The sequence below is a fragment of the Balearica regulorum genome, chromosome 1, assembly GCF_011004875.1.
Source record: "Balearica regulorum gibbericeps isolate bBalReg1 chromosome 1, bBalReg1.pri, whole genome shotgun sequence".
Classification (NCBI taxonomy): Eukaryota; Metazoa; Chordata; class Aves; order Gruiformes; family Gruidae; genus Balearica; species Balearica regulorum.
The window spans coordinates 53,096,492-53,111,394 of NC_046184.1; the positions used below are offsets into that span (position 1 = coordinate 53,096,492).

The 14,903-nt window shown below is 36.5% G+C and overlaps 1 protein-coding gene across 1 annotated transcript in view; it reads left to right on the forward strand.

Annotated features, from left to right (window-relative positions):
• The window catches only part of SCYL2 (SCY1 like pseudokinase 2), a 38,627-nt gene extending 24,848 nt beyond the window's left edge, over positions 1-13,779 (forward strand). Inside the window, exons 10-18 of the mRNA XM_075749458.1 lie at positions 3,727-3,849; positions 5,080-5,193; positions 5,655-5,787; positions 9,182-9,300; positions 9,986-10,086; positions 10,864-10,930; positions 11,060-11,149; positions 12,271-12,390; positions 12,984-13,779. Coding sequence (XP_075605573.1) covers positions 3,727-3,849; positions 5,080-5,193; positions 5,655-5,787; positions 9,182-9,300; positions 9,986-10,086; positions 10,864-10,930; positions 11,060-11,149; positions 12,271-12,390; positions 12,984-13,634 — 1,518 coding nt within the window. The 3' untranslated portion in view covers positions 13,635-13,779. The remainder of the gene's footprint in view (positions 1-3,726; positions 3,850-5,079; positions 5,194-5,654; positions 5,788-9,181; positions 9,301-9,985; positions 10,087-10,863; positions 10,931-11,059; positions 11,150-12,270; positions 12,391-12,983) is intronic.
• The last annotated feature ends 1,124 nt before the right edge of the window (positions 13,780-14,903 follow it).

Below are 14,903 nucleotides of genomic sequence, written 5' to 3' on the forward strand. Positions count from 1 at the left end.
TCTCTTTGGTGTTTTTTTTTTTTTCCCCCCCTGAAAAATGACTAAGTGTTCTGCTTCCCTTTTCCAGCTTCACACAGGTTGCCCAACCTGCTCTGTAGCTGTCGAAGCAGTCAGTCTTGATTCATATGAAATAGATTTTTTTTTTTTTTCCCCCTAGGAAATTCACAAAGCCTCTACCCCTGCTTTTTAGATGATTTTTCTGAGTGTGTATTTGCATTTATAGATGAAATTAGATTAGGAAAAATGGAAACCACTCGATTTTTATTTTTGGCTGATTGTAGAAGGTATATTTGTAAGCATTGTATCACTTATCTAGCCAATCTAGGCAGGGTTGTACAGTACAATATTTGCACATATTCTAACACAAGCTGAACCTATGATTTATTTTTTTTTCTTGTATCCAGATTGCTGACACTGGGATCATGGGGTGGAAAAGTTGTAAATTGGACACTCTATTAAAAGTCCTGTTTATTGATGATAATAAAACAGTGTTTATTTGAGGCCTGTGCACAAAATTGTGAAATTTCTTTCATTTTTATTTTACAAATGTATTGTGTAAGTAAAATACGCTTTGTCCTGTTGTTTACATGCATAAAAGTAGTAAGACATTATCGTTACTGTAAAGGAACAAAACATTTGCATCCTTTTGTCAACACCATGTGCATGATGATTCCTGAGAGTTCTATCACTAAGTTAGGCATTGTGCCTCCACTGATAAAAGGCAGCTATGCATTCCTTCTAGCTCACCTTGTTTTACTGCTGGATGCTGTTATTTCTCTTCAGAGAACTTAAGGGGCAGGATAAACATAGGAATGAACAAAGAGACCTTTTATTTCTGGGTTTCAGAAAACCAGATCAGAGACCTCTCTTTATACTGGGGGGGGGGGGGGGGGGCCGGGAAGGACACAATTGTGTAACTGAGAATAGCTCAGAAAATTAGAACTACTTAATGTTATTTACTTGTGGTACACTGGGGCTTTATGTTAGCTTTGTTGTGGTCCTGAAAAAATTAAACGTCTAACTGACCATACACCAGTGAACATCTTATTTGTGCTGTTTCATCCTAAAAGGTAACATTGTGTTTTCCTACCTTTAACATCAGATTTGTGAGACTTTTGCAAAAAGTTTGTCTTGAAGTTACATCTCAAGCTTAATGGGCACAAACCCAGTTTTATTTCTTGAGAAATGAGTGAAGCAAAATACAGACTTGGGGTCAGCAGGCTTTGCGAAGTTTTTCTGTAGCTTTCTAGATACCGTATATTAAATTTTTATGTTGGCATTTTTAATGCACACTAAATATTAGATGGCTGATTCCACTATTATTTTTATTGTCTTCTTAGTATGACAAAGTTTAAGTAATCTAAGACAGGTTTTCAAAGTTAATATACCAGGATTTCAGAAAAAAATACAAAGGTTCAGAGTGCCAGAAGATAGAATTCCAGGTCTGACTGTCTTTGTGCAGACAATAACATCCAGTTCCCATGTGTTTGTAACTCATGGAGAAGGGCAGACAGGGAAGGTGTTGGTGTTTCTTCCAAATGCTCTCTCAAGATGTAGATTTGTACGAGGCTTGCTTTTCTGGGGTACTTGAGTTAGGAAGTGAAGGTATTGTAGGGAGGCTCCTGTAATTCAGTATGAAGAAACAGTTATCCAGTGTTCACTATTCTTTGTATGAGGGAATTTATAATATGAAAATTGAATGTTTAGTGAAATTACTCATTCTTATCGTACTCTTAGAGTTAGCATGGAGTAACAGGTGTGCTGTAAATTACCATCCTAGCTTACTCTGACATGGCTTCCCAGTGTAGACAAACCCTTAACTGATATCTAGGGGAATCCATAGAGAGTTAGCATATGATGTACTGTAAATTCCTATTCTAATTCAGGACACCAAAGTGTACCCTGACAAGTACTGGGCTCTGTGTTAATGAATGAAGCACATCTTCAGCATCATTGTTAGTGCATCTGCTGCTGCTTGCTTATTAGACAGTTTGAATCTGTGACTGTGACATTAGTTTCTACTTAAATAGATAAAAAGTATCAAATAGGATCTTAGAAAGCTAAAAAATAAAAGGGCTTCATTGGAACAGCATGAACTGCATTCTAGTTAAAGACAGGTAGAGAGAGGTATCAAAAACAGTTCAGCTTTATGTTATCTTAGTTGAAAAGCATTGACAGCTGGTGGAAAACAGCCAAACTGCTTCTGCGAAATCTAGATGACTACATAGTACAATGTTTAACGTAAAAGCAGTCTGTTTATGTTTAAACATCTGGTTCTTATTTTAAAGAAGCTTTTCTAGTTGTTAAATAACAAGTTTCATTCATGGCCTTTTCAAATTTGCAAAACCAATCAAACGATCCTTTTCCAAAAATAAAAATTTAGCTAACAGAGGAACCGTCATGCTGCAGTATTACAGGGTTGCTAGACAAGAACAGAACAGTGTCATGAGCATGTGGATGTTTAGAAAGCCAAGTTTAGGACAAATAAAAATTCTTTATTCAAGAATAATTATAAAATCTAACTTTAAAACTGATCTGGTCCATCTCACCCTAATTCTCCCAAATTTGGGAATATTGCATCAGAATCTGTGTTCATGGAATGAATGAACGAGTCTGTGTGTGTGTGTATACAGTTTAGGTAATTATAAATATACAATAAGAAAGCAAACATTAGCTGCAGTTTAAAAGAATTTATTTTTCTTCCCTGTAAAGGAAGCAAATTAAAGGGGAAACTGAGATGTAGTCTTGTTACACTTGTATTTCTACACTCTGATGCTTTTGTTTATTTGATATACAAGCACTGATTGCTGCATAGTTTTAGACTTAAAAATTGTAATCTTTTGCTCCTATGAAATACTTGGCTTTTTATTATGAATGTGATACCATTCACCACAATTCATCCATCTAGTCTAACCTATTTTCTGAGGGGAGTTTAGGTATCAATGGATAGTCAGTGTTACCTGTAGCAAGTTGTCTCACCTATCTGAGACGAGACACGAGTCTTAGGAGTTATGTAGCTCTCTGCATTGGAGACCGAGCCTGGACAAGTAATTTAGAATAGCAGCTAACTTTTAGATGGCTAAGCCTAAGCAAGGTGAATCCCGCTATGTAAATGTGCTATTTTACTGTTGCTTTTTAGGTTAACATGATGTGACTTTTTTTTTGTTGGGGATTTTTCATTTTATGATACACAATTTTCATGTGAAATAGAATAAAGCTATTTTATGTCCATACAGTAGCTGTAATATTCTTTTCATTGTGTCCCTGTTTTGATTCTAGATACCGATGGAATGCAGCTTTTCTATGTGGAATTGTGATCAAAAGATTTGAGGACAGCATTTGAACTATAGTTTTTTTTAAAGTTTAGCTTTTTCAACAGTGATGTGTGTATAAAGATTTTCTGTGGGTGGATCTTAATAAAAGACCATGTTGTAAATAGAAACAAGAACTTCTTCCTTAGCCATTACGATTTCTTATTTCGGAAGGATTAGTCTAGAACAGGCATATTTTGTTTGATTTGTATTTGCTGTTTTTAAAATGCAATAATATGTCAAAGTGTTTTTTGTCTTCCATGCCTTCAGGCAAGCAACATGGTAAGTGATCAAATTTACTGAGTTACAAGAGAACTTCTGAAGTTTTTATGATATGATACAACACACTTTAAATTGTAAGTTTATGTTTCTGGAGTTAAAACTTTTGGCTTCTGAATTGTCCTTCTTTTAATAGATCTTGTTGATCTTCCTGCAAAAAATGGACTTGCTTCTAACCAAAACTCCACCTGATGAAATAAAGAACAGTGTTCTACCAATGGTTTATAGAGCCTTGGAAGCACCTTCAATTCAGATCCAGGTATAGTAATTGCAGCCTTTATTTAAAACAATATTTTTCTCTTTTCTTTACGCTGATGTTCCAACTTTTTGCATACTACTGTGTTTGTTTACTTGAAAAAAATGATAAAGCTGTGTAATATTCCTGAATGTCAAAAGATATTAATGCTTTTTTGAAGAAAATTTGTTTTAGTAAAATAAAATATAATTCCCTTATTTTCCAGGGAGTAACCATGTGACTATTGTTCTAATGCTCTTATCCTAAATTCTTACTAGCCACCATAGCAACAAGTAGGATGTGTATTTATAATGCATTGCCTGTGCTGCAGAAACTGTGCAGGCATGCATGCTCTTACCAGTCGGAGAGAGGTATTCTGAGGTCCCACTGGTAAGAACATGTGTGCTGACAGTTACCTTGGAAGACCTAATTTCTGTAAAATCACACCTTCTGGTGATGTCTTTATGTATCCATATTTTCTCTTCATGCTTTCTCTACCTTTCTAAGGTTCCTTTTTTTTGGAAATCATTCTTGTGCTGGAATTAAATTCCAGTTAGCCAAAGGCATTCGGGAGTGGGAGGGTGAGATAAACAAACAAAATGTTTCTTAAAGAAGGATTTGAATAGTCAGTTGTAACTTTCATCTTGCAAAGCCTTTGCACTATTATGGAGAAAGGTTTTTGTTTCTAAATACCTGTCTTAAGGTTTTTCTGCATCTGTAGTTTTGTTACTCAGGTATTTACTTTCAACCTGTACTTAATATTACAATCTCTTATTTTTTGAGATATAACTGAAATTGGGTATTTTTTTTCTTGTTGCTTAAGCATGTTTAACCTTGATACGCCCTTTTATCTTTCAGTTTATCATTTTGCTGCTGCAGTGTTGTTGATAGTAGTCAAATTGTAGGAAAATGTTACAGTTTGATGTAATAAAAGTTGTTTTTTATATAAAGATGTTTTTTGAAAATACAAGGTATTCTTGCTATCCAAATATTTTATTATAAATTTATGAATACTCTTTTTGAAATCCATTTTCCAAGGTTCTGTCTTCATATCATGATGCTTTTTTAAGTAAATCTGATAGATTAACGTCAGCTTAGTTGAACATGATATATCCTTAAATATCTTAAAAATTTCCATAAAAGGAAAGCTTAAGAAGACATTTTAAACTGTTTTTTATCTTGAGTAATATTAGTACTAATTTTATAATAAACATACATATTTCTTTTTAAACTTATGTGGAATTCTTTTTATAGGAGCTTTGCCTAAACATAATTCCCACATTTGCCAATTTAATAGATTACCCATCAATGAAAAATTCATTAATTCCAAGAATTAAAAATGCCTGTTTGCAAACATCTTCTCTTGCTGTAAGTATCCTAATAATTTTATCTCTTTCTCAGTCCTCAGAAAATGTTGTTACCTTTAATTACTTTGGCTTTGCTGCTGCTGGGTCTTTAAAGAAAAGCCCGCCAATGTGCCCTGATTTCTTTTTGCGATTTTTTTTTTTTTTTACTTTTTACAAATACAAAAGCAGCTTTTACGTTTTTACTCTAACAATCTTTAAAGTTGTTAACAACTTCCCATTGTTAACAATATGGTAAAAATTGTTGAAGTGTGTTCCAGAATAATATATGTTAACAGTGTTTGTCCTGCAGAAAAGCCAAGGTTTTGTGAGCAATATTTTCCTTTCATGACACAAAAGGGTTTTTTTCAGATAGGAAGGTTGTAGTTTCAGTAGCACCTGTTTTCTTCTGAGTTTTGTGTGCTTTTTTTTTTCCTTATGCAAAAATATAGTAAAGAGGTTTTTTAATTCTTGTCATACTTACAGGTCCGGGTAAACTCATTAGTATGCTTAGGGAAGATTTTGGAGTACTTGGATAAATGGTTTGTGCTTGATGATATTTTACCTTTTCTACAACAAATTCCATCCAAGGAACCTGCAGTGCTAATGGGCATTTTAGGTAATTAAGACTTTCAACTTTCTCCTCTTTTGTGTTTTGATGTAAATCTGAGAGCTTTCTGTTGTCATTGATAATGTTTACATAGTGTATTGCTAAAATGACTATTAAAAACTTCCTGTTTCTGGTTCTTAAGTATACCCCTGTACAACTACCTCATGCATTGCTGGTACTTCTAAAAACTACTACATACATTTCTAGCGCACAAGGCCCAATGCAGTTCTGAGTACTCGTTGCAGTTCGTGGGCTGTTACACTTTCATGGATTGTAAGGTCCACAAAGCCAGAAAGGCTGTTTTCCTCAGAAGAGTATACGATCTGTCATCTTTCAGATGCCGAGCACCTTGCTGGAGCTTTTAAGATGTTACTGTTGCCTTCTCTTACCACTCTTGCATGTCAGATGCTATAAATGATTGTCTACAGATCTACTGTTATTCACTGCAGGTCTTGTTAGATTAATTTTGTTGGACATTTAAGCAAACATGTCTGCCTTTCATGGAATCATAGAATGGTTTGGGTTGGAAAGGACCTTAAAGCAGGCAGGGACAACCTCAACTAGACCACATTGCCCAAAGCCTCATCCAACCTGATCTTAAACACTTCCAGGGACGGGGCATCCACAACCTCTCTGGGCAACCTGTTCCAATACCTCACCACCCTCACAGTAAAGAATTTCTTTCTAACATCTAATCTAAATCGACCTTCCTTCAGCTTAAACCCATTACCACTTGTCCTGTCACTACACTGCCTCATAAACAGTCCCTCACCACCTCTCCTGTAGGCCCCATCAGATACTTGTAAGCTGCAATTGGATCTTCCCGGAGCCTTCTTTTCTCCAGGCTGAACAATCCCAACTCTCTCAGCCTGTCCTCATAGGAGAGGTGCTCCAGCCCTCTGATCAGCTTCGTGGCCCTCCTCTGGACTCGCTCCAACAGCTCGATGTCTCTCCTGTACTGGGGCCCCCAGAGCTGGACGCAGTACTCCAGGTGGGGTCTCACAAGAGCAGAGTAGAGGGGCAGGATCACCTGCCTTGACCTGCTGGTCACGCCTCTTTTGATGCAGCCCATGACATGGTTGGCTTTCTGGGCTGCAAGCGCACACTGCTGGCTCTTGTTGAGCTTCTCATCAATCAATACCCCCAAGTCCTTCTTCTCAGGGCTGTTTTCAATCCATTCCTCGCCCAGCCTATAGTCATGCTTGGGATTGTGCCAACCCATGTGCAGGATCTTGCACTTGGCCTTGTTGAACTTCATGTGGTTCGCATGGGCCCACCTCTCCAGCCTGTCCAGGTCCCTCTGGATGGCATCCCTTCCCTCCAGTGTGTCAACCACAACACACAGCTTGGTGTCATCGACAAACTTGCTGAGGGTGCACTTGATCCCATTGTCCATGTCGCCGACAAAGATGTTAAACAGTGCCGCTCCCAGTACCGACCCCTGAGGAATGCCACTCGTCACTGTTCTCCACTTGGACATTGAGCCGTTGACCACAACTCTTTGAGTGCGACCATCCAGCCAATTCCTTCTCCACCGAGTGGTCCATCCATCAAGTCCATGTCTCTCCAATTTAGAGACAAGGATGTCGTGCGGGACAGTGTCAAATGTACAAGTCCAGGTAGATGACATCAGTTGCTCTTCCCTTATCCACGGACGCTGTAACCCCATCATAGAAGGCCACCAAGTTTGTTAGGCACGATTTGCCCTTAGTGAAGCCATGTTGGCTGTCACCAATCACCTCCTTATTTTCCATGTGCCTGAGCATAGTCTCCAGGAGGGTCTGCTCCATAATCTTGCCAGGCACGGAGGTGGGACTGACCGGCCTGTAGTTTCCTGGATCTTCCTTTTTACCCTTCTTAAAAATGGGGGTTGTGTTTCCCCTTTTCCAGTCAGCGGGAATTTCGCTGGACTGCCATGACTTCTCAAATATGATGGCGAGTGGCCTGGCCACTTCATCTGCCAGTTCCCTCAAGACTCGTGGATGCAACTCATCAGGTCCCATGGACTTGTGCACCTTCAGGGTCCTTAGATATTCTCGAACCTGATCTTCTCCTACATTTGTGCTGAAATGGAGCACAGTCTGGGTGAGGTTTCACAAAACAGCTAATAAAACCTAGTGGCTTGTTACTTCTGGAAGGGGAGGCCTCACTCTGAGTTGTGCTTTCCCAGTGCCGCTCTGATGCTTGCATAACTCAGGATGTGTGATTTTAGCAACTTCAATGGGCATAAGGAGTCCAGATGACTAGAAAGAGGTGTGACTATGTGGCCAAGTCTGGAAGACAATGACTATTTCTCTTACTGACAGTGAAGTAGTAGACAGAAGACCATTTCTAATGGTTGAGCTGTACCAGCAATAGCCCTCGTTAAACACTGTAATAATATGTGATGGCAGCATTTCGATTTGCTCAAAATCAGCAAGAAGGCATCTTTCCTCTGTACTCATTTAAAGCTGCCTGTTTCCCTTAATCCTTTTAGCTTTAACTTGTATTTGCTGTGTGAGAATGAGGGACAGTGTATCTTTTACTCTAGTTGTATTATTCCTGAATTCTACTCAGATATAGTGGATAAATGAACTCTAGTTTGGAAATGATGGGCTGAAATCAATTTTATATACTTGGGCTTTCCTTTTTTCTGGAATCATAACACCTTCCATCTTGTATGTGATATCTGCTTTGGTCAGCTGACAGCTCTGTTCAAATACTAGCTATAGAAAGTAAGGAAAGCTGCTGCCTCTTTTATGCTAGTATGCTCAGTGTTTGCCACCAGAGTTGAACTATTGAAGCAGAGGAATCCTGTCAGAAATGCTATAGAACTTGTAGGCTTAACACTGGATCCTTCATGCCTGTCAGTATTCTTTTTTTCAGCGATTTTTGAACAGATAAAGTCTATGCATGATTTCTGATCCCGTATGTAACACAGCCCCAAACTCCTAGGTAAGAGTCTTTGTAAAAAGCAATCAGAGCAGTGTGATAGTTAATCTTAGCCACTTCAATGTGCCAGGAGATAACACATCCTTAGGTATAATGCAACTTTATTTTTCAGTGGCGGTTTGTCAGTTTGTGGTAACTCAGTTGCTCATGATCTGTTCAAAGATGCATATTCTTAGATAATTGATGCATATTCTTAGACAATTGAAAAATACATTAACTGGTATCAGGTTTCATAGCTGCAAAGTCTTACTTTGGACCTCCTCTTGTTCTGAACTTAGCAAAGCCTGTTGCTATAATATGTTTGTGTTGTGGATGAGTACTTAGCTTTTATGATTGATCGTGTTTGTCCCTGCTTGCACACAGGGCCAGTGTATGTTCAGGTGATCAATACATATTCAAGCCTGCTACTTGGAGTTTGTTCACATTGTTTACTACACTTAACAATTTTCACTGTTTTGATGTTGTATGTCAGGTATTTACAAATGTACATTTACTCATAAGAAGTTGGGAATAACCAAAGAACAGCTTGCAGGAAAAGTATTGCCCCATCTGATTCCTCTTAGTATTGAGAACAATCTTAATCTCAATCAGGTAGGAACATTACTGTTTTGCATGCTTTTACTTGGTAATTGGCAGAGAATAAGTTTAAACTGTTGTCAGTGAAAAAAACCATACATTACTGTATGTCTGTGTTCTAAAAACAAACAAACAAACTTCAAGTATTGCTGTATTTGCATGTTTAAAGCTTGTTATTTTTCAGTGGATTTAACTGATCCTAGTATAAAAGTTCAAAATAAATACTGTCACCTTCCAAATATCCTGCAAAAGCAATTACCTACTAACATAATTACCATTCAAATTAAAGGCTAAAGTACAACCTTAATGTTTGTTCCCTTTCTTTTGTTTGTAAATGTTGTAGTTAATGTAGAAGTGCAATCATGTTGCTATGAAATTTTAGGGAATGGAACACCTAATAGGATTTTTTTTGTTGTTTTTAATGAATCTGATAATACTCATCTATGGGTGTTTTTTGTCTGCATTGCCCCACTTTTCTTTTTTTTCTTTAGTGATATATATTTTTCACGGTTTCAGTATACATTCTGCTTATAGTTTGGTATCTGATCCAAAATAGTGAAGGTGGATTATAAATAATTTAAAAATCTGCAGTTTATCTGACATTGTATATTTTAAGTTTTATAAGGTATTACCTTTTAAGTTATACATGTCTGAATTCCATCACTGCAAAATCCAAACTTCTTGTATATTTCTTTTCCAGTTCAATTCTTTTATTTGTGTTATAAAAGATATGCTTAGTAGATTGGAAGCAGAGCATAAAACGAAACTTGAGCAACTTCATGTCATGCAAGAGCAACAGAAGTAAGTGTTTGTTTATGTTTGTATTAGAGAAGGAACAAGTAAGCAGAGATAAATTTCAGCTTATTTTTTAGCAAATGTGAGAAAACTCCAGCCATAGCAATAAAAAATCTAGGAAATTCTTAGTTCAGTAGTTGAGAATTACCTCAAATAAGCACAGCTGTCAGAAAATTTATTAGTCCTAGAATGATAAAAATATTGTGGTTAGTGGTTTTATAGAGTAAAATCCTTTATTTTTATACAGTTCAGTCACAGTTTACTATTTTAAGTCAATAATTTTTAATTCATTAATGTAAAAGTTCATACTGAGCTCCACTAGTACAGTTTACATCTTGCTTCTATATGCTAAGTTGCTTTTCTGTAGTTGCTGAGAAATAAACCATACTGGAGAAACATAAGCATTGCAGCCTTTAGAATTAACTCTATCCTAGCCAAAACCAGGACATTATGATATTCGAAGATATTTAGAGCTATTTTAGGGAGTCTGCTGTGAGGCAAGATTTCTGAGACAAATTAACTCGGGCTATCCAAAATCTGTGTCACCCCATTCAAAAGGAGGAACTAAGACCATGTGAAATGATCATTAGGAAACATTTACAATTTAGAATATTAACATTTTCCAGTCTCCTACAGGCATTCTATATAAAAATGGCAGTGCTCTCATAATGCAATTTTTTGGTATTGTTTAAATGCAGAATAATAATCTGCATTGCTGAATTAATGTTGTGGATGTGACTGCAAAGTTATCTTTTTGTAATATGCATGCTCTGCACTATATAGATCTTTGGATATAGCTAACCAAATGAGCGTGTCTGAAGAGGCAAGATCTAGTAGTACAAGTAATCAGGTAAGCGACAATATTTTATTGCGTTGCTTACGTATAGAAATTTGAAATTTAACATTACTTAGTCAATGTTTATGTTACCTTAAATTACAGCATTTCGAATGACTGTTTTGTTTCTTTGAACTTAAACAGATTGACAAGGTATTTAATACTAGTGGAACTGACCTCCTAACTAGTGGATCTGATAGTAAAGAGAATGAGATGTCATCAAAACAGAAAAAGGTGTGTATTACTTTGGTTTGGGATTGTATTACATCCATCTGTCTAATACAAGGCTGATACAGTTGCATAAAAAGAGTATGTGTAAACATTTACCGTATTGAAAGCTTTAAAAGAAAAACTAACTGCTTTTCTGTAGCACAGCACCATACATAGTCATATGTGAAGGTCCACTGAAAAATGTTCAGATCACATCCTTGAATTTCTGTGAAAATCTTTCCTTGAAAATGGCTTTGTACAAAGTAGACAGCAATTAAGATTATAAATTTTTGGTCGTTTTCTTTCTCCTTAATTACAGATTTCAATGAAGCTGAAACTTCAGCAGTGGATTTAGATAGGAAAATCAAAATAGGCAAACTTATCTTCATCTCTGTTTGTAATGTTATCATAAAATACAGAATTTCATGTAGTAGCAGAGACTAACATTTACTGTACTATTCAAAGTTACATGAAAACAAATAGTCAATATGGAGATAAATACCAGAAGCAAAGAAAAAGCATAACATGACATAGAATATTAAACATAAGCATAAACTCTTATAAAATTCTTTTCATGCTATTAATTATGTAAATGGATCCCTGGAATCTATACATTTTGTCCTTTCCATTTCAGGTTATCTGAACCCTCTCACTAATTTTAGACTAAGGGGGAATGATTTTTTGGTTTTATCCTTCATCATTATCAAAAGTAGAGTTAAAATCCCTAAAAGCTTCTTAAGCAATCTTAAAATAAAATTCCCTTTCCAACTCCATGGTCAGTTGAAGTTCTATATGAAGTTCCAGTTGGTAACCATATTAAAACAAAAACTGTGAAGAACATATTTTCTTATGCCCAACATTAAGAAGACAAAGCTAAAATGGTTTTGTTGTGATATCTCTTTATTTGAGATCTGCCCAAATTTCTCATGATGCTACTTTTAATATCGTATTTATTTGCTTCAAGTACTTTTTAGCAATATGACAAACATAATAGATTTTGTCCTTATCCGCTTTCTCATCTGCATAAATAATATGTATTGTTCCACCACATATTATTGAAACAACAGTGCTATTTATGAAATAAAAATATCAATGTAAGAATAACCATTCTGTGCAACTTAGTATCAGTACTTTCCCTTTTAAAGGCATCACTTACACTTGAAGAGAAGCAAAAGTTAGCCAAAGAACAAGAACAGGCGCAGAAACTGAAAAGCCAGCCACCTCTTAAGCCACAAGCAACTGCAATCACACCTCCAGTGAAGCAGGTGAGAAAGAACAAACTACTGTACTGTCTCCATGGGAGCTGTGATGCTTTTTCCTTTCAAGTGCTGCAATTTAGCATTTTTTTTCTCCTGTGATTTACCTTTGTGTTCACTGGTAGTACAATGGCACAGCTGAGAAAAAGTAAAATAAATTTTCATCTGCCTTCCATTTGCATCATTAGCAATATTTCCCACTTTTTAAATTGCAGGAGTTTCCAAAGATGTCATTATTACTGGAAGGCCATTGTTCTAGATAAGGAAAAAGCACATGTTAAAAAAGGTTTTGCTCTGAAGAGTTTATTACCTAAATATATAGAGGGCTTGGGAATATGAGGGGCATGTAAGCAAATGGTCACAGTAGTACTTCGTGTATAGTCTTAGTTGTCAGATTAAAGCTGCATAACAATTACTTCTAAGTAGCAAAGAACAAAAATAACCTAATTGTTCTTGTGTATAATTACATTTCATGCCCAATTCTGTGCAGTAAATTCTAATTTCTGAAAAACAAATGCCACTTCTGCAGGAGCAATGATAAAGACTGTTGCTGGAGTGTTTGTACAGGAAAAGCATTTAACTGCATTTTATGTATTTTGCAGACAAAAGACTTGACAGATACCTTGATAGATAATATGTCATCTTTGACTAGCCATTCTATCAACAAAGCTAAAGTTGCATCTTCAAACAACTTCTCTTCTGTCCCTTCTATGGGTGTTGGAATGGGATTTTCACCACCTGTTGACAACACAAAGAGAAACATGACAAACGGACTAAATACTAATATGGGTTTTCAGACTGCTGGATTCAGTATGGGAGCTGGTCCCACCGCTCAGAATTTCTTCAGTGGTCCAAGTGCAACAGGAACAACCAAGATGAACATTGTACCAACTGCCAATATGCCAAATTACAGTCCTATGAATGCTGCGTCTGCAATCTCTCCACTGACACAACAAAACAGACCCCCAGATATGTCTGCTTTAGATAATCTTTTTGGTCCTCAAAAACCCAAAGTTAGCATGAAACAGTTGGCTCAACAGAAATCAAGCCAGTGGGTTAATCAGTTCGTACCCCCGCAAGGGTCCCCAAGTGCGAGTGGTTCAGTCTTGGGACCTCAGATGAACATGATAGCACAGCCTGGCTTTGGTATACAGGGTAACCCTTTCTTTGCTCCTCAGAACTTTGCACAACCAGCAAACACAATGACAAACAGCAGCTCAGCTAGTAATGACTTAAAAGATCTTTTTGGGTAAAATGTTTTGTTCTCTTCTTTCAAAGATCGATGAAATTTGGATCATGGGTAAGCTGATTAACATCTTTTTTTTGATTAGAAAAAGCATGACTTGGGGAGACTTTCAGCCCAGCAGAATAAAGACTTTTGCACTGGAAAACAGACTGGTGGTGCATTCACATGGTACTGCAGTGGAATTGCGTAAGTGCAAAGTCACCTTACATGCTAAAGATTTCCTGTCTCTTTACCAAACGTCAGAGCGCTGAAGGTAGGATGCATATATTAAATCAAAAAAGAAGTTAAGTATTTCAAAATTATTCAGAAGTATACTCAATCAACTCCTATGAAATTTCCTACAAAATTTTGTTTCTTAACTTCCACAAAAATGTTTATGGGGTAATAACACTAGAGAATGCAACTCTGCAGCCCGGTCCTTTCAGTGTCTGCTAAATTCTTATTGATGATTTGTGTTGCCTGAATTTGGCACAAACTGTCATTTTGCCCTATGACAGTTTGCAAAAACTTTCTTATGCTGCCTCAAAAATTTTGATAGCCATGTTACATCTCTTTTGACTTTCTTCTCTTACAAGAGAATTAGAATTAATGTCATAGTAAACTACAACAAGATTCAGGAAGCATAAGAAGTTGTTTTAAAATTTTGTGCAAGTTTGGGACAGAGTAAGAACGCTGCTCCAACGGTCATGCTGGTTTACAACCTCTTTTATAATGCCAGATCCTTCTTACCAGCCCCATAGCAAAAGCAACATACCACTTAAGCAGGATTTTAAAATACATCTGGTGACTTGATCACATTTATTATGTATTCCAATTTTTTTTTTTTAGCTGATTTGATACTGCTTCTAACTGGTGTGGAAAAAGAATATGAGTAGTTATGGAACCTCCTAAAAAGAATGTTCTCTGTAAATGTCATGTTGACTGCCCCAACTGTGTAACTAAACAGTTGTGTGTAACTCAATGCACGCTGTTTAGTTACCCAGAAATATCTTTAATTACTTAATAGTTTTTGGCTTTATTGGGAGGATGGAAAAGGATTACCTTGTACAAGTCGCACGTGGTTGTGTGAAAAAGCAGACTGCCATAAATTTTCCTGACCTAGAATAAACTATTGCATTTTAATTTTGTTTTAACTCAAGTCCTTATGAAGGACGGATTAATATGAAGCAAGTTCTCAAATATGGATTTGTAAGCTCTAGAATATATGGTAAATACACAGGCATTTCAGATCCTTTTTATTGTATTACTCCAAATTTAATAAAGCTCTCCAGAAATC